This window comes from Salvelinus namaycush, chromosome 9, assembly GCF_016432855.1.
Source record: "Salvelinus namaycush isolate Seneca chromosome 9, SaNama_1.0, whole genome shotgun sequence".
NCBI lineage: Eukaryota > Metazoa > Chordata > Actinopteri > Salmoniformes > Salmonidae > Salvelinus > Salvelinus namaycush.
In genome coordinates this window covers 35,129,011-35,147,884 of record NC_052315.1, presented here as the reverse complement: position 1 = coordinate 35,147,884, position 18,874 = coordinate 35,129,011, and the positions used below count along the sequence as shown (strand labels likewise).

Below are 18,874 nucleotides of genomic sequence, written 5' to 3'. Positions count from 1 at the left end.
GAAGTAGCTAGGCATTCGACAGGAAGTAGCTACCTAGCTAGACAGCTAGCATCACAGAATTTGGTTTCATCCTCAAACACTTCAAAATGCCGGACTTAGCGGTAGAAAATGTGGTTGTCCATCCACTGGTGTTGCTCAGCGTGGTGGATCATTTTAATAGGTATGTCATTAATAATATGTTTCCAAATCCTATCAATTCGTTACCTCTTTGCTAACTTGCCACTTTTTGTACTAGATGATGTTGCAGCCAGGCCTAGCTAGGCTAGCTGGCCAGCTAACCCTGCTGAGTCAGAAACTCATATGAAGCTGTGTATTTGTTAGCCATGACAGTAGCATAGCTAACTAGTTAATTTTGGCTAGTCAATTGTATTTATAGGCCACTCACTACCTGTTAGTATTAGCAAGTAACAACTGATTTCTGAATAATTGAAAAACAATCAGTCAGTTTCGTAGAGCACAACGTCATTTATGTATCAGGATAGCTAACTTAGCTAGTGTCGGGGTAAAAGTAGTTATTTTGACTTGAGTCTTAGAGGAAATGTTTGATTTCCTCCAAGACATCCTTTGGTATTGATTGTGTAAATGTTATGTTGTTTTTACAGAATAGGGAAAGTAGGCAACCAGAAGCGAGTAGTGGGTGTTCTCCTCGGCTCTTGGCATAAGAAAGTCCTTGATGTGTCCAACAGCTTTGCAGGTGAGTTCTTCTCCTTTAATCTTGTAACGTTACTAAAATAACCTGTTATGTCATGTGGCTAGTTTATAACATTTGTGACGGCAGTGTAATTATGATGACAAAATGTTTAGCTACATAAGCCTGTAGTTGGAGGCAATATTGATTGGATTTTCTCCAGTGCCATTTGATGAGGATGACAAGGATGATTCAGTGTGGTTCCTGGATCATGACTACTTGGAGAATATGTACAGCATGTTCAAGAAAGTCAATGGTGAGAACACACTATACATTGGTACATTTTAACTATATATTCAGTCTCATCGACTTCTACAGTCATCCTATAAGATTCTCAAACCTTTCCCTTCTCTTCTTTCCAGCCAGAGAGAGGATAGTGGGCTGGTATCACACGGGTCCTAAACTACATAAGAATGACATTGCCATCAATGAACTCATCAAGCAATACTGCACCAATTCAGTAAGTGATTTCAACCCTGTAAATATTCCACATTAATAAATACCAGTAAGACATATGTTCCATCTCCTGATGAAATTGTATTGATAATGCAGCAGAGAATTTAACAATGACTGTGTTTTGTATGGGACTTTCTCCCTCTCAGGTATTAGTGATAATTGATGTGAAGCCTAAGGACCTGGGCCTGCCAACAGAAGCCTACTTTTCTGTGGAGGAAATACATGATGTAAGTGGAGCATAGACTTTTATGAGCCTAAATGACAAAATCAGTCAAACCCTGGACCAGCCAACCCCGCGGTCTCTGGGCTGATTTTGGACTAGGCATACAAGTGATCACACAAGTTCTTGTTACTTTACTTCTCCAGGACGGCACTCCGACCTCCAAGACGTTTGAACATGTGACCAGTGAGATTGGAGCAGAGGAAGCAGAGGAGGTGGGCGTGGAGCATTTGCTCAGGTAAGCATGATCTTTTAACTGGACCACACACACACGTTCCACATACCCATCTTTCTTTCTCTTTTACTCACACGTACAATAAAGCATTTCAGGGAGTCTTCTGACTTCCAGTTTAATGCCACACTGAATTCGACATCCTTTTCTATTCTCCTTTGATATATTCTCCTGTCCACAGAGACATCAAGGACACAACAGTGGGTACTCTGTCTCAGCAGATCACCAACCAGGTACATGGCCTGAAGGGACTCAACTCCAAGCTGCTGGACATCAGGTCTTACCTGGAGAGAGTGGCTGCAGGCAAGCTTCCCATCAACCACCAAATCGTTTACCATTTACAGGACGTCTTCAACCTGCTTCCCGACGTCAACCTACTGGTATGATGGGGTGTGGGAGCAAGGGGTATAGGGGCAGGGGGGGTAGGCATGGTAATCGATTACCATTTATTATTATTTTCTGGGGAAAGAGTGCACATTGATACATTTTCATTCTCAAATAAAATACATTCAGGTTTGAAGGATCTACTATTTCATTACATTGAACAGGTAGCCTGGCATTTTCCACCAGATTCCTTGTTGTGCTGATCAAATCCCCTGGTTAGTTAATCATAATTCACAATGCCCTAATCCTGCCACTTCTCCCTGCAGGAGTTCACTAAGGCCTTCTACCTAAAGACCAATGACCAGATGCTGGTGGTTTACCTGGCTTCCCTTATCCGCTCAGTGGTGGCTCTCCACAACCTCATCAACAACAAGATCTCCAACCGTGACGCAGAGCGGAAGGAGGGACAGGAGAAGGAAGAGGGCAAGAAGGAGAAGAAAGAGGACAAGGAGAAGAAGGACGAGAAAGAGAAAGAGAAGGAGAAGGGTGACTCCTCATCCAAGAAAGATGAGAAGAAGAAAAAATAAGTGCACACTATTTTGGTGTGTGTCTTATAAACCACCCTATTCCCCTGGATAGTGCACTACTTTTGGCCTGAACTACATGTCTGCGTATAAGGTCTAGCTAAAAGTAGTGCTCTGTATGGTGTCATTTGAGACTTTGTCATAACTGGCATAATAGCTATAGTGCTGAGGGTGAGAGGATGGTTGTGTATTGGATGTTCTCTACAATGAGAATGTTTGTTCTGGGCTGCGTTCAGTAGGGCACAACGTTAAGGAACGCTCAGATAGAAATGCATATTGTAGAACCGACATGCCTCTCTGATGTGAGCAATCACATCAGCTCTATTCTGTTATTTCTATCGGTAACGTTCAGTAAATTCCCCCCTCCTGAATGCGACCCTGGTGGTTTGTGTCTTGCATGTATGTATGTATGTATGTATGTACGTACATACAGAGACAAACAATTGCCTGGGAGCTCTTATCTTTTGTATGGTGAAAAGGAACATTACATTTCTGTATCACTCATTAAAGTTGGGTCCTATTAAATAATTTTATGTTTCCAATTGGCAAATGTATTTTTTTTGTCCCTTGGATGTGTTTTGTACTGTATAATATGTAATGTCATAGAAACACAGGGAGGAGAATTGTGATGTTAAGCTGCCTCCCCTGCAGTCTTGCCAGGTATTTGTGTGGAAGACAGGGCTTGTTTTACATTGCAGCCGACAGTGCAGGCGACTGTCGACTGACTGATCTACAAAGAACCTTGCATCCTAAATAACAAATTATTTGTCAGTCAGTCAGTCAAAGTTTACCAATATACATTATGGTTTTAATCCTACATGGCCATACATTCAAGGCTGGTGATGGACTGCCTATTATGAATCTGTATCTAACAAAACACAGGCTATGCCAAGTGAAAAGTGGTTTGAAGTGTATTTTCCCATTTGGATTAATTGTAGATGAACTATTGATAGAACCTTTTACTGGGTTAATTGAGGACAAGCTTTCAGACAATGAACTAAATAGTAATGGAAGGCGCTGTATACAGATCATCATTGCGCAGCATGTCACTGACAGCAAGCCTCCCAAATGTATGATAATCCTTCATGGTGCAGCTATAGGCATAGATTTGGATGTGTGAATTTATATTATAACATACGAAATAACGGACGGTGGTTTATGACAAAAATGCACTAGGCTACAATTATTTTCAGATTTCAGCTAATTCTACTATTGTACCAGCAATGAATACGGCGGTATTCTACAATGTGCAGCAGCCAGTGCATTAAACGCAGGTTGCGTCCGGTAAATCAGATTATTGGACGGTAAAAGGCTGGCTATGGTAAAATGGATTGTGACGTGATGGTTTAAAATCCCGGGGGAGGGAGAGCATCGCATGTCCTCGCCCACGGTAAAGTAGGTAGTCGGCTGACAAGGCACATACGACTGATGCACCACCCATTACACTAAATAACATTCTTTCTTCACTATGTATCCAGGCATGGCTCAAATATCACCCTAGTGAGACGTGAACCAGCACGAGCGGTAACATGGCCACCTATCACCAGGTAAAGTGTACCCTATGTTCTATTTGCAATGTCAGTCAGACAGATTCCTCGTCTTGTCTCGACAGAATGATATTCTGCAGAATGGACGTTTCTGATTTGTGTCAGTGTGGTTTCATAATAACATCAGGATTGCGGGACAGGACCGGTGTGAATACATATCTGGCATGTGTTAGCTACCTTGTCAATTGACATCATTTCACAATTCACGCAGCCTGTCAGGCCTAGTATGAAGTCCTGAAAGCGGATCGCACCCTCTATCTCGCTCACCCAGAAACAGGTGGTTGAAAGCAAGCTTAAATGTTGCAAGGATGACGTGTGTGTGCGTATGTGTTTCAGTTTGCGAAGACATGGTCAACTCAATGAAGACTTGTGCCATTCTGTGCTAACATTTGAAGACATTGGAACTATAACGTTATATTTAACGTTTTTGTAAAAAAAAAAAAAAAATGTGTTTGTCACATAATTTATCTTTAGATGGTTCTTCATATGTATTTGATATGATTTTTATTTTAAGTGAAACAAAATTTGAAAACTAGGATGTTCTGCATGAACCCATTTCAAATTGGCTGTTTAAAGTTCTATCTGCAATCCAATTACAAGCCTGAACAAATACAGTCGGACCAATCAGAAAAGGTCTTTGCCATGTCTCTCTAAGAATGGCGGTGTTGGTTTTTCTTGGCCGGGTGCCTTAGGTGGGTGGAGACTTCTCTTTAGGACGGATGGAAAGGTTTAAAATGACCGGGCCATGCAACATGAATTTGACCTGTGTTGTAGACTTGTCTAGACCGCAATAATGGCACCCAAACAAACCGCAACAATGTCAGAAATCTTAAAATATATGTTGTCACATTGTTCAGTGTTGATAGTAATTCGTCTGATGATCATAATATATTTCTTAATGTATTTGATGTGTTCTGACTATCTTGGTCAAATAGTTATTCTGTAATTTATCTATTCAAAAAGCTATATTTTTCTTTACTGAATGTCTAATCCAGAAGTGTCAGAACCTTATTACTAAACCCTGATTGACATTTCAGAACTATAAGGTTCTTTCTGTGATTGCACCCCCCTAAAAAAACGGATTTACAAATGTCTCAGGATTTTGATACTCTGCAATTTAGGTACCTTTAAGGCGAGGCCCTTATGAAAGAAGAATTCACTTCAAAACAGTTCCGACGTCTGGGATGTGAGAACTTTGATGCTCAAAATCTCAGAACTGTGCATTGCACAGATAGAACCTTATAGAACCCAAGGTCACGATTTACTAAATGTTTTATTGCTTTGCTCCTTCAGATACCAGATGATGAGAAGGGGTATGAGTTGGACCTCTTCTGTGTCCCCAAACACTATGAGGAGGATTTAGACCGGGTCATCATCCCTCATGGACTGATCATGGACAGGTAAGTCAAACCATCACCACTGGACTGGCACTCTTGGAACCTGGGTAGGCTACTGTAGCATCATCATCAAACCCCAGGGCACAATGCTGCGTCAAGGTTGTTATAGTAAACAAAAAATGAAACAAAAGCTAATCATGAAAAAACTATTTAGTAAACCAAAATAAAATTATTAAGCAATCTGTTTGTAAAACTACTAAAACTTTGTCTCCAAAACGAGCTAAAATAAAAACCATCGTAAATTGTGTTCAGTTTTAGTTTTTTTTCTTCTAATCTTTGGGCAAAAATCAAATGGGGTTTTCAATAATTTTTTCTTCTAATAGGGTATTCAAGCTTCTGAATCTGGCAGGTAAATGCTGCCAGGAGATGGCGATGTTTCAAATAGGCCTAGCTTGTGCATCACTAGCCATCTGGTCTCGCTAGACAGACGGGTTGCCTTCCACAATGTTCCATCAAACAAGTCTGTACAAGTACCTGCGTCTGTTGGGATAGAGCGGAGGAGTCGGAACAGGGAAGCCCGTCACATCCGGTGACGTCACCACCTTATCCGCTTGTTGCATAAACAACCCCGCCGGACACAAAGTAGTAACTAGCTAGCGAGATGGAGAATGCAGAGGTTATTTTAATGAGTGCATTTTGCAAGTGGCTAGTTTGCATCATCTACCTCCAAGCCAGGTTTTGTCTGGCTACAGGCTACGGAAACTCATATTTGTTGACAGATTTGTCTGTCTGAAGAGGCCCCTCCCTGGGAATCCGACATCTTCCCCAGGCCAAGTGCTGTTTCTCTAGGTCTGGGATTTGAGACTACTAGCTATCACCAAAGATGATCTATTATATTGACAAGCTAGTCGAGTGACTGCTCTAAACAATGGAAATACAGGTCCACAAAGATGGAATGCAGGCGGGAGGAGGAAAGATCAGGTGGGATCATTCTAGCCGATGAGGGGGCAGATACTCGTGTGAACAACAGGCACAACTCCAATAGTCTAATTTTCAAAGTTGCGGAAATGCCACGTGTGTCCTCTTATCAGTGCATTTGTAAAAACCTAAACATTACAAAACTTCTATTCGATCAAATAAGCCTAACGTAGCAAATTACTAATAAAAAATTGTCGACCAAACTCGACACTCTCATTGACCTCTATACATCAATTCCTCACTTCCACTAGTTAATGCTGATTTTCACGCAGACAGATTTAGGGTTGGCGTCGACCCTCTCGCTTCGCCTGTTTCCTCTCTGTTATCACTAGCTAACAGAATTACAACCTACAATACATAAATGGCTCCTAGCCTCCCACACATAGTGTTGGGGACAGAAAGTAGCCTCCTAACACAAACTTTTTAACTAAATCATATAAAAACGAAATAAATGTTTTTATCTAAAACTAAAACAGAATACAAAAACACTCGTAAATCAAGTTGGGAAACTAACAAACTGAAAAAATAACAATAGAAATAAAAACTATATATAGCTAATAACCTTGTGCCTCATAGTGCAGAATATTATAGGTTTAACTCGTCTTATCAAGGTTACAGTGAGTTGTTACCAGAAATAGTGTCTCTCTCACTCTCACTCTCCCTTGTGGAGTAAATCAGAACTCAACATTCTCACCACTCTGTGCCTCCATTGTTTTTTTAAATTGACCCATGGTTGCAAAGGTATATTGTGTGAAACAGCTCACCAACATATTTGTTAGACAAATCACTGTAAGGCATTCAGACCAGCAGTGATGTAACAGCCACCATCAATTTGCATTGCAGACAATTATGAATGAGACCTGGGCAATCGGACTACCCGGTTGTAGAATGCCATGTTAAACCGTGTTCTGAATACTGTAGTAGGACTCCAAACAGAACATTTGGTTTGACCCAGGCAGCAACTTTTCATCAGGTGTCCACCTGGCCAGACTAACCACAAACCATTATTGTTTTGACTGACCAGATCACAAACCAACTGAACATTGATGAGCCTGCACAGAAATTACATGTCACGTGCCATTGTATCTTCCTCTCTCCTTCTCTCTCTCCATGCCTTTTCTCTCTGTCCCCTCTGTCTCTCTCTAGGACTGAGCGCCTGGCTCGTGATATAGTCCGGGACATGGGGGGACACCATATAGTAGCACTGTGTGTTCTCAAAGGAGGTTATAAATTCTTTGCCGACCTGCTGGACTACATCAAGGCCCTAAATCAGAACTGCGATAAGTCTGTCCCGTTGACTGTGGATTTCATTAGACTAAAGAGCTATTGTGTGAGTGAACCATTCCACATTTATCTTCCTCCTTCAATAGCTTCCAAATCAGTTAGATACAGTAGATGGCAATCTTTATGTACAGTAAATGCTGGGTTACATGCTTATTCTGGGTATTGTTGCTGGAGAATTGTGTTGTCTAGCCTGGTCTTAGATCAGTTTGTGCGTTTAGCCAACTCCTTTGTTATCTGTTCACATGCCAACAAACACGACACGGGTTGGCTAAAGCACAATCGGATCTACCACTAGACTCGGCTCTGCTACTGATGCATGAGCAGATAACACTGCCATTTGCCAACACTGTTATGAGGTATATTTACATCACCACTGGATCACCTTATGATAGATTTAGACCATCACCCTCATCCTGGGTGAGGTGTAGTTTTACTGGTGTGTATTGTCCCCAGAATGACCAGTCTACAAACAGTGTCAAAGTTATTGGAGGGGATGAGCTCTCTACTCTAACGGGGAAGGTGAGATTTGATTGCTTGCCATAACCACTGATCAAATATCTTACATCTTAGGAGTGAAATTGTAACCCTTTTACAGGCTCCGTATTTAAAAAAATATATATATATATTATTCAAATGTTCTGATTATGTACATATTCATCAACAGTATATTTGTGTATTGAATTGTTTCCTCATTTCCTTTGCAGAATGTTTTGATAGTTGAGGTAAGACAGAGGGAAATTGTCTTTCTAGCACTTCATCTGAATATTACATCTCTCTAAATGTTAAAACTGCTGTAAATAAATGTGGAGCATGCTAGCTCTCACATCAACTGTAGCAATATGACAAGGGCACAAATCACATTCACTCTTGGGTGTACCATCGCTATGGCTGTCCACATAAATATTTTATTGCTTGCCTTGAATTGTTGTAGGACTGCTTTGCACGCCTTGAATTGAAACCCCTTATCCAACGGTGTCTGTCCTGCTGATTGGTTTAGGACATTGTGGAGACTGGGAGGACTATGGAGACACTGCTATCACTGCTGAGTGAATGCAATCCAAAGATGGTCAAAGTGGTCAGGTGAGAACCATTGTATACAGCACACAGTACTCTCTTTCCTCCCATATCATGCCTACTGAACATTCTCTACAAGTACTGTGTTGCCCAGATTTAGACAGAAGTGTTGCAGCTCAGAATGTCAGTCACTTTGCCAATCCAGACAGCACTGTGAATGACAGCACTCTCTGTCTACCCTAATGCTCTCTCTTCCCCTTAAGTGCTGATTTAGAGATGTTATGTGACTGGAACAGCTTAAGAGTTCATCTATGCACTGTTAACTGATCTGTGGCAGGACGGGATAACCCTCTGCTATCGAAGGGACTATTTGACTAGTTTAGGTTGTAGATGGTAATGTTCTTGAGTGCATTGTAGTACACGATATTATTGAGAGGCCATTGAGTGGATTGTATTTTTTTCTGTGTAGACCATGTCATTGAGAACATCCCATGCCATTAACAGCATGGTTTGCCTAGAGATCCTATTAATTTCTCTGGTTGTATGCTTTGTCATTTCAGCCTTCTAGTTAAGAGAACACCAAGGAGCTCAGGATATAGACCAGACTGTGAGTTTTGCTGTGTGTGTGTTGGGGAAAGGGGATACCTAGTCAGTTGTACAAGTGAATGCATTCAACCAAAATGTGTCTTCTGCATTTAACCCAAGCCCTCTGAATCAGAGAGATGCAGGGGGCTGCCTTAATCGATGTCCACAATGCAGTTGTTGGGGGTTGTGTGCGTGCCCACTGATCTACTAGAAAGAGCCTCAGCCTTAGGCAGGATGACCACATATAATGTAGTTATATTTTCCACATGAGATGAATATGCTTATCTGAAAATCTACTTTAAATGTGTAATTGAACATGGTACTCTAGTACTAGGATGCTACACACACGGTTAGTGATTATGCAATGCTTTTAAGTCGGACTTAGCTTAGCTTTTAAAGATGGTGCTGCAGGGAAAGCTGTTTGCCTTAGACTTGCTCTATGTCCCTGGCAGCTAAAGGGTCAACCCCAGTCACAGACCACAGGAGTCAACCATCTAGCCTCTAGAGAGAGAAAAGAGCAACATACTTTATATATGTATGTTGTTATGTAATACTAATGCATATAGCTGTAAAGGAGAAATGTACACTAAAACACATCCCATAAAGTCATGACACAGATTTCTTGATATTCAGCATGCCAGGAACTAGAGACTCATATCAATATGTTAATACATGTTGCACATAGCTTTTTTGCATGTATTTGTGGAGTGATTTGTGTCTGTTTTGTGTTTCTGTCTCTCTGTATTTCCCAGACATGGGGTTTGAGGTGCCTGATTGGTTCCTGGTGGGATATGCCCTGGACTACAACGAGTACTTCAGAGATCTCAGTGTAAGTTGTCTGGGTTAGACATGATCCTGATATTTGGTCATATTCTCTATCCAAGATTCAGCTTGTTGAGTCTTCATGAAGGACCTAAATATAAGATCTGTTAAATCAAGTCTGTCATTGGTGTATTCTTTCACACGCGCGTGCGCACACACACTTGTTACCATGTGTTTTTGCTCTGTGCAGCACATCTGTATACTGAACGAGAAAGCAAAGGTGAAGTACAAAGTGTGAGCTGAAGAGGAGGCAATGGACAGATGGATGAACCACTTTGGATGAACCACTAGGAAAAGTTTGATTTTTGGGGTTCTGAACCAAATGTTTTTTTTTTTTACTCATGGATCCTACTTACATATTTAATAGAGCCCCACAGTGGTGGTGTCATAATACCTATATAACCTAGAGGTCAATCAGAGAAATGGTTCCAATTGTTTTTCCACCATTCATTTTCCCCATAGGGAATTTTAGAAACAATTAAAATAAGGGCTGTGTAGGCTTACCCTGGCGTGATGTTTTGATAACCATGTAACTCCCTCTCAGACAAGGTGACTTTTATCAATATATTTGGCTCTATTTACTCTCAGATTTGAAAAATGCTAATTAGCATCAAAGTAGACATCATGCAAGATTACAGATCCCTGCAAGCTCCTGCAAGTCATCTCTAGCTGACACCTTTGCTAACAGCTATTGTGTCAATTTAGAACTTGCACATGACGGTTCACAGAATTGTCCATTTAAAGAAAAGTAGTCAATTTATTAATTACTAAATTTACCTGACATTAGATAAATTAATCCAGAGATTCTTACCTTTGCCTCAATTGGGCAGTCTCGTCCAGATCATCATGGCATTTGTAGTTCTTTATGATAGCCACATTAGCAGAGGGGGGGGGTAAATACTGCAAATATTTTGATGTCACTTTGTACTAGCGAGATTTACATGGTTATCAAAAAGTCACGACAGGGTAAGCCTACAAGAAACACAGCCCTTATTTTAATTGTGTCTAAAATCCCATATGGGAAAAATGAATGTTGGAAAAACGATTGGAACCATTTTATTTATTTGACCGCTAGATTTTATGGGTATTATGACTCATACATTGGTACTCTATGTGAACACATGGATTGTGAATTCACTTTGCAAGATGCTCTTTGAGAAAACATTTTTATTTCTTATTTTTAAAATGATTGTTGTCCTGGAAGGAGTGGGATGAGTAATGTGTTTTAAGTAGAGGAGGACTTGTGTAAATATGGTTATGGGAGATATTACACTATTATAATTTGAATTTATTTGATATATTATCTTGGGGCCTTGAATGCCTCTTAGTCTGATTACGTTAGTAATAGTGAACAGTGGCGACCTGTCATTCAGGGCAGGTGTGGCAGAGCCCCACCTGTTTTGAGCCCCACATTTTTTGGGGGGGATTGCCTGTTTTGCATGTTATTTTGTCATTGATACGTGTCACATCAGTTTGCAAACAATGTAAAAAAAATTAAATGGTGTATCTAATCATTGAGAAAATAAAACCACATACAAACATGGTCTCTCTTTTGCTTTCTTGAATAAGGCAGCTGAAATGCAGGTGTTTCAGTCTAGCTCTCTGTGGTGGTGGGGCAGCCAGTGTAAAATACAGAGCGTAGGGGTTGGTAATATGGGGACACTACGTCACCGCAAAATCTACAAGGAGAGCTCGAAAATTTAAGCCCCTTGGGTGCTGCCATAATTACATTAGAAGTGCCCATCCAAGAAGGCTCAAGACCATTGGCCACAGACAAAATGTTATCAAATCACGTTATATCTACAGTAGCTTTAATTGGACAGGTCAACATCATACTTTCAAAATCTTAGATAGCAGTCATCATGAATCAAGTTGACAATCTACTGGCAAATCCTTTTTAATCCTTGTCATATCAAGAGAAATTATAGATAAATTGTATCGGTGCTCATTGGACATAAACATTACACAAGTTGGAAATCGCAAATTCCACAATGAGTGGTTTAGAATGAATCAGTGGCTAACTTCAAGCAGTGCAAAGCAATCACTAGCCTGCTATTCAGTGGAGAGGCTGTGTGGTCCCAAGTCTGAGTTTAAGGGTCTCTTTTCCAAGGATAAACATTCAACATTGGACATGCTGTCAATCCAGCATGATTTCTGCCGCGCTCAAAACACCTGTTAACTCAGAACAGGGGAATCTGACTTTAGTGAGTTCAAGACTGGGGAAACACGTTTTGAAAGGTCATCGAACTCGGAATTGTAGGTCGGGAACTTGGGCCTCTTTCTAGAGCTATGACCTGAAGATCACTGACATCATCATGATTCGACCTTGTTTTTTTCCGAGTTCCCAGTTGTCTTGAAAGCCCCATTAATCCAGAGAAAGTCAGACTTTGATGACAAAATTTGCCCACGAAGGATGGCTGCACCACCATGTTCAAGTGAGCACAGCACAAGGTGAGTCCAAAAATGTCTTGTATGCTGCTGCATAAATGATGTAATATGCCAAGGAGATATGTATACTGTAGCTAAGAAAGTAATACTAAGTGTATGTTGTGTAGTAAGCCGTTAGTAGCCCGTGTGCCTCACCCTAATTATTTGGTCAATTTCCCCTCTTAAATTCGCCTCCTGTTTTGACTTGGTGGTGCACATATAGCCTATAACCTGTTTTAGAGAAATGTAATCATTGAATATTGTAAGAGCTTTCATTGTCTGGTTATATGCCCGTTTTTTTTATCCTACGGTTCTGATTTGGTGTACAGGGAGAACACTGTAAGAACGGCTCATGTTCAGAATTCTGTCGCTGTACATTTCAAAAGTGCTAAACAAATAGTTATATTGACTACGTCCTAGCTTTTTGTTGTAATTGTTGTTGTAAAAAAAAATCAAAATTACAGATTGCTTCTTACCCGCTTGATGCCATAGTTTGTACATTTCAATTGTCAGTAGATACCACATCTGTTTAAGCAAGTCAGACATATTAGTTATGTTTTTTAAAAGGCAGTAAATGAGGCTCAATTAACTGTTTCACTGCCAGACAAGGCTCCGCTGATAGCAAGGTGTAGCAGTGGTAAGGTATTGGGACAGCTTTATGTAGTCGCTAACAGTTTGTTGGTACCGTTTGTCACTGTTATCGTGCAATGAATGTATTGTTAAGTGTTGTGTTGGGGCTTTGCTGGCATGCATCCCCCCACCAAAAAATGTGTTTGCCCCACCAAGATTTACATGCTAAAATCTCCACTGATAGTGAATATTGATTTACAATCCACAGTTTCTCAGACTGTACATATCCACAGTGAACTCTGAGTCTAAAGTCACGTATCAAACACTTTTACTGCATTGAAAAAAACTACTAACCAATAATGCTGGAATGTACTGTAACATAATTTTGTTTAATATACAATGGAAATGTGATGCCTGTTTTCTTTCACCACTCATTGACAGCAATATTATTCATCTTGAAACCTTGTGCTGGGGGGTGTGTGTGTTTGTCAAAGCTGACTTCATGGATTGTCTACAAACTCATTCCACGGAGGCCCCAATGTCTGTGGGTTTCCGCTCCTCCCTTGTACTTGATTGATTAATTAAGGTCACTAATTAGTAAGAAACTCCCCTACCTGGTTGTCTAGGTCTAAATTGAAAGGAGAAACCAAAAACCAGCAGACACTAAGCCCTCCATGGAATGAGTTTGACACACCTGGCCTACAGGGTTATGTCAGAGCCTGGCTTCCCTTTAGAGATGGAACTTAGGTTTACCACGTTTTTTTAATGATGCATCTTTCCTACAACTGCCTAATATGTAACATGCGCTTCCCAAAATACCACGCAGAGAGAGCGGTGGCAAGGTGCGTAGTTGGAACGTGTCGATACTGACAGGATCAAAATAAAGGGAGCGTTGCTCTTTTGTCAGCTTTCTCCATTAAAATCTCGTCTTTTTGACGTCATGAAGAAGACATCTCATTTTGGTTGATATCTTGTTTTTGGTTGAAATCTGATTAAACTCCGGCCCAGTTATCTAAATGCTACTCCAGTAATAGAAACCAATTTATATAAACGTGCATAGTGTTTGTGGGCCATGCACCCATTGCACATAAGACACTAGATCCATTACAATTATAAACATACGTGTTAGTTTTCAGCAGGGTATGCATGAGCTCAGCACACTTGGCAAACTGTACCCAGTCAACACACTGGGCTCGGGCCTATTCTGTTTGAGACCCGGGGGCGGGTGGCTTCATGCGAGCTATTCCCAAATCCAGCAGAATCATATTACTCTGAGCTCCGGTTAATGGTACTCAGGCCGAGTACACATCAGCTTATCCGGCCAGATTAAAATTTTTCAGGAGTAAGGCCATTTGAGGTGTTTATTTGGCAGGTGATGAAATACCAATTTTTTAAAATCAAAGAAATGTGATATTTCAACTGCCAAGTCATCAAATTTACAAGGTCATTTAAAGCACAAATTTGTGACATCTCTGCGGTCCTGTAGGTATCAGAGATGGTCCCTAATTTAGAGAATCTCTGATGCTATAAATGCTTTTACTTTTACTACAGGCTATGCCAGTGTTTTCTGTAGTTTGCAGTCCACCCAACTGAAAAGTGCACATTCACTTACATAACATTTGTTCTAGGCTACCAGCGTGTAAGATCTTGATTCATCAGAGGTCGTTGTATTTTGTATATATGGGGCGGCAGGGTAGCCTAGTGGTTAGAGTGTTGGACTAGTAAGGTTGCAAGTTCAAATCCCCGAGCTGACAAGGTACAAATCTGTCGTTCTGCCCCTGAACAGACAGTTAACCCACTGTTCCTAGGCTGTCATTGAAAATAAGAATTTGTTCTTAACTGACTTGCCTAGTTAAATAAAGGTAAAGAATATGACAATACTATACATTTTGCTTAACCTGCTCCCGCTCAACACTCATTCTAACGTTACACCTCTCAACTGCCATTTTAAATTCTTGAGTATCTTGTTTTGCAGAAATCTTCTAGTTTGGATGAAGAAGGGAACAAAGAGAAGGAGTACAGAAGTTATTCAGCCTGCTGACTAAATAGCCTATGTTTTGCTGTCTAGCTTTCTCTGTCTATCTGCCTGACTGCCAGATTGATGAGGGGCAACATAGTCAAACTGAGCTGGCCACCTGGCCAAGCTGAGCAATCGGGGGAGAAGGGCCTTGGTCAGGGAGGTGACCAAGAACCCGATGGTCACTCTGACAGAGCTCTAGAGTTCCTCTGTGTAAATGGGAGAGCCTTCCAGAAGGACAAACATCTCTGCAGCACTCCACCAATCAGGCCTTTATGGTAGAGTGGTAGAGACCAAAGCCACTCCTCAGTAAAAGGCACATGACAGCCCGCTTGGAGTTTGCCAAAAGGCACCTAAAGACGCTCAGAACATGAGAAACAAGATTCTCTGGTCTGATGAAACCAAGATTGAACTCTTTGGCCTGAATGCCAAGCGTCACGTCTGGAGGAAATCTGGCACCATCCCTACAGTGAGACGTGGTGGCAGCATCATGCTATGGGGATATTTTTCGGTGGCAGGGACTGGGAGACTAGTCAGGATTAAGGTAAAGATGAACAGAGCAAAGTACAAAGAGATCCTTGACGAAAACCTGCTCCAGAGGACTCAGGACCTCAGACTGGGGCGAAGGTTCACCTTCCAACAGGACAACTTCCCTCAGCACACAGCCAAGACAATGCAGGAAAGGCTTCGGGACAAGTCTCTGTATGTCCTTGAGTGGCCCAGCCAGAGCCTGGACTTTAACCCGATCGAACATCTCTGGAGAGACCTGAAAATAGCTGTGCAGCGACGCTCCCCATCCAACCTGACAGAGCTTGAGAGGATCTGCAGAGAAGAATTGGAGAAACTCCCCAAATACAGGTGTGCCAAGCTTGTAGCGTCGTACCCAAGAAGACTCGAGGCTGTAATCGCTGCCGAAGTTGCTTCAACAAAGTACTGAGTAAAGGGTCTGAATACTTGTGATATTTCTTAAAACCTGTTTTTGTTTTCGATTATGGGGTATTTTTTTGTAGATTGATGAGGGGAAAAAAAATATTTAATCCATTTTAGAATAAAACTGTAACGGAACAAAATGTGGAAAAAGTCAAGGGGTCTGAATACTTTCCGAATGCACTACTTGCCAGGCTAAGAGTAACTTAGTGAAGACCTTAGGTAATGGTTAATCATGATTTGTCTGTCTTTACAGTTCCTGAAAAATGTCAATGACCTTATGCATGCCTTTACAGCAGTGCTTGGCCACCCACTCAGCTACCAAGTGACCTATTCTGCCACATCCCAGTGAAAGGAGAGTCCAGAACCACCACTCCTTAAATCCATATTGACAGTAAGTTGTGTGCAAAATGTTGTTTGATACTCTGATCTTTTAATGTGTATTGATTCCTAGTAACCAGCTTGGTAAGAGCTAGGTTTGTACTAGCTATGCTGATGATCATAAAAACATTGTCTCTGCATCAGGTCTCACTAAGACTGGATTCTCCAAGAGACATGCTATTCAGCTGCCCATGATTGTCTGATCTTACACTATTAGGAAAAAAAGGTGGACCATAAAAGGGTTAATCGGCTGCCCCCATAAGAGAAACTTTAGAAGAACCTAATTTGGTTCTGGGTAGAACCCTTTCCACAGAGGGTTCTACCTTGAACCCAAAATGGTTTTGCTAGGAACAAGAAAGGGTTCTCGAATGGGGACAACATGACAATCCCTTTTGGAACCCTTTTTTCTAAGAGTGGTGTAATTAAGTAGATCCAAATGAAATAGCACTGCTTGTAATAATATTAGATTTTAAAGCAAATTTAAATTCTATTTTAACTTCCCCTTTTTTTCAGGTGCAAAACCCTTGTCCTGATTCAACAGACTCCTCTTGGTGAGTCATGTGCCTCCCATTTCTCTCATGCTCCTTCTCTCTGTCGCTCACTCAAACTAAGTGTGCAGTTGCAGAGAAGAGGACGAGATTTGCAGATTACACCCATTTCTAACACTGTTTGTTGTAGGAATGATATGACGGACACCACTTTTGAACAATATAATATTTTGTCACTTTATTGCAGTGGTCACCAACTGGGCGATCGACTGGTCGATCTTCAAGGCATTTCTAGTCAATCACCAAAAGACTGGTCGATCTTCAAGGCATTCCTAGTCAATCACCAAACGATGAATACTGTGATAAAGGCTTTCTTTTTTGTGTTGCACTGATGGCGGTAGGTTAACTTGATTCAGAAGCCCTGCAATCTTATCCCGCGCTGCTGATGCAATGAAAGAGTAGCCAAGTATCAATGGCCCTGCATTTTTTATTGTTATTAGCAGCTTGTCACTTTCTCTGGACGTTGGAACAACATGAATTTGTGCATGGGGCAGATGCGGTGTGACTAGAGTTTCCTAATCGGGTACAAAACTCTGGTCTGTCTCACTGGAGGAAAAGAAGGAGAGAGCAGGAACCGTGAGCAACGTGCCCTCTGTTCTTCTCTCCCTCCCTCCTGCTGACACTAATGCCGTGTTCAAAACAACTGGGAACTATGAAATCTTCGACTTCGTTGCTTTATTGCCTATTTACGCATACTTACATTTTTGCATTTAACTTAATTTTTTTAAGACTGCCACACTGTCCTCAATTGGGGACCCTCTGTCCGGGGCGTTGTCCTCAGTATTATGGAGCGGTGTGTTTTTATTTAAAGTTGTTTGAATATGACATGTATTAGGTGTGGCGTCCCGCGGACAAGCCACCAGGGGGAGACTCGTCGAGGCGTGGTGACAAATGGATTCGACATCACGTGGCAGTGGCTCCCTCTGCTGGACGTGCCAGGTCTCGACAGGTCCTACGGCCAGGACTAATTGGGGCTGCTTTAAGCTGGTGAGTAATCAAGGGTCTGGGTGGCCAGCTCTAGGAAAAGTCTTGGTGGTTCCAAACTTCTTCCATTTAAGAATGATGGAGGCCACTGTGTTCTTGAGGACCTTCAATGCTCCAGAATTTCTTTATTACCCTTCCCCAGATCTGTGCCTCGACACAACCCTGTCGCGGAGCTCTATGGACAATTCCTTCGACCTCATGGCTTGGTTTTTGCTTTGATATGCACTGTCAATTGTGGGACCTTATATAGACAGGTGTGTGCCTTTCCACATTATGTCCAATCAATTGAATTTACCACAGGTGTACTCCAATCAAATTGTAGAAACATCTCAAGGATGATCAATGGAAACAGGTTGCACCTGAGCTCAATTTCGAGTCTCTCGACTGAATATTTTTGCAAATAAGTTATTTCTGTTTTAATTTAGTCCATTTTAGAATAAGGCTTTAAAGTAACAAAATGTGGTAAAAGGGAAGGAGTCTGAATACTTTCCGAATGCACTGTATATTGAGACGCGGTATAGGCAGTAGCCGACAAGTAGCAAAATACAACTCAATTGATTGAACATGAAATTCAATATTATTGAAATGGGCCTATAGCCTACTGTTTTTATATTTTAATGCAGTCATCTTGGTTTTAATTTGACATATTTTTTATACATCACTGTATTCGTAGGCAACATTGTTCTGAAGTGGTCACAGAGATGGATAAACCATGTGATTCTATGTTTGGTGGAGATATTCTGTGTACAAAGTGATGCGGAGGGCAAAAAAGCATCTAACAATCTACGTGGTCTGTGTTAGATTACGAGAGTTTTCAAGTGCAACGTTAACAATGATTTTGGTTAACATTTATGAGATTTAACGATGTGTAATAAGGTTAGTTATGTTTCCACTTGCCACTGTAACAGTATAACTTTAAACCGTCCCCTCGACACAGGCGCGAACCAGG

At 41.2% G+C, this 18,874-nt stretch overlaps 2 protein-coding genes across 2 annotated transcripts; both read left to right on the top strand.

Moving 5' to 3' along the window:
* Positions 1–8: 8 nt before the first annotated feature.
* Positions 9–3,049, top strand: LOC120054005 (26S proteasome non-ATPase regulatory subunit 7-like). Its single transcript, XM_039001359.1, has 8 exons — positions 9–160; positions 603–694; positions 852–944; positions 1,051–1,148; positions 1,291–1,371; positions 1,511–1,602; positions 1,778–1,976; positions 2,247–3,049. Exons 1-8 carry the CDS (start codon positions 87–89, stop codon positions 2,505–2,507), a joined length of 990 nt encoding a protein of 329 aa, XP_038857287.1. The 5' UTR covers positions 9–86; the 3' UTR covers positions 2,508–3,049.
* A 984-nt stretch (positions 3,050–4,033) lies between these two features.
* On the top strand, positions 4,034–10,496 carry LOC120053261 (hypoxanthine-guanine phosphoribosyltransferase-like). Its single transcript, XM_039000402.1, has 9 exons — positions 4,034–4,051; positions 5,297–5,451; positions 7,513–7,696; positions 8,104–8,169; positions 8,355–8,372; positions 8,648–8,730; positions 9,225–9,271; positions 10,002–10,078; positions 10,262–10,496. The coding sequence occupies exons 1-9, from the start codon at positions 4,034–4,036 to the stop codon at positions 10,307–10,309; spliced, it is 696 nt and encodes a 231-aa protein (XP_038856330.1). The 3' UTR covers positions 10,310–10,496.
* The last annotated feature ends 8,378 nt before the right edge of the window (positions 10,497–18,874 follow it).

What these genes read in the sequence shown, in the direction of transcription:
- LOC120053261 (XM_039000402.1), top strand. An exon ending in CTCAGGATATAGACCAGACT is followed by an intron (nt 9,272 to 10,001) that starts GTGAGTTTTGCT and finishes TGTATTTCCCAG; the next exon opens with ACATGGGGTTTGAGGTGCCT. An exon ending in AGTACTTCAGAGATCTCAGT is followed by an intron (nt 10,079 to 10,261) that starts GTAAGTTGTCTG and finishes TGCTCTGTGCAG; the next exon opens with CACATCTGTATACTGAACGA.
- LOC120054005 (XM_039001359.1), top strand. Translation starts at nt 87, where the DNA reads ATGCCGGACTTAGCGGTAGAAAATGTGGTTGTCCATCCACTGGTGTTG. An exon ending in CTGTGGAGGAAATACATGAT is followed by an intron (nt 1,372 to 1,510) that starts GTAAGTGGAGCA and finishes TTACTTCTCCAG; the next exon opens with GACGGCACTCCGACCTCCAA. An exon ending in TTCCCGACGTCAACCTACTG is followed by an intron (nt 1,977 to 2,246) that starts GTATGATGGGGT and finishes TTCTCCCTGCAG; the next exon opens with GAGTTCACTAAGGCCTTCTA.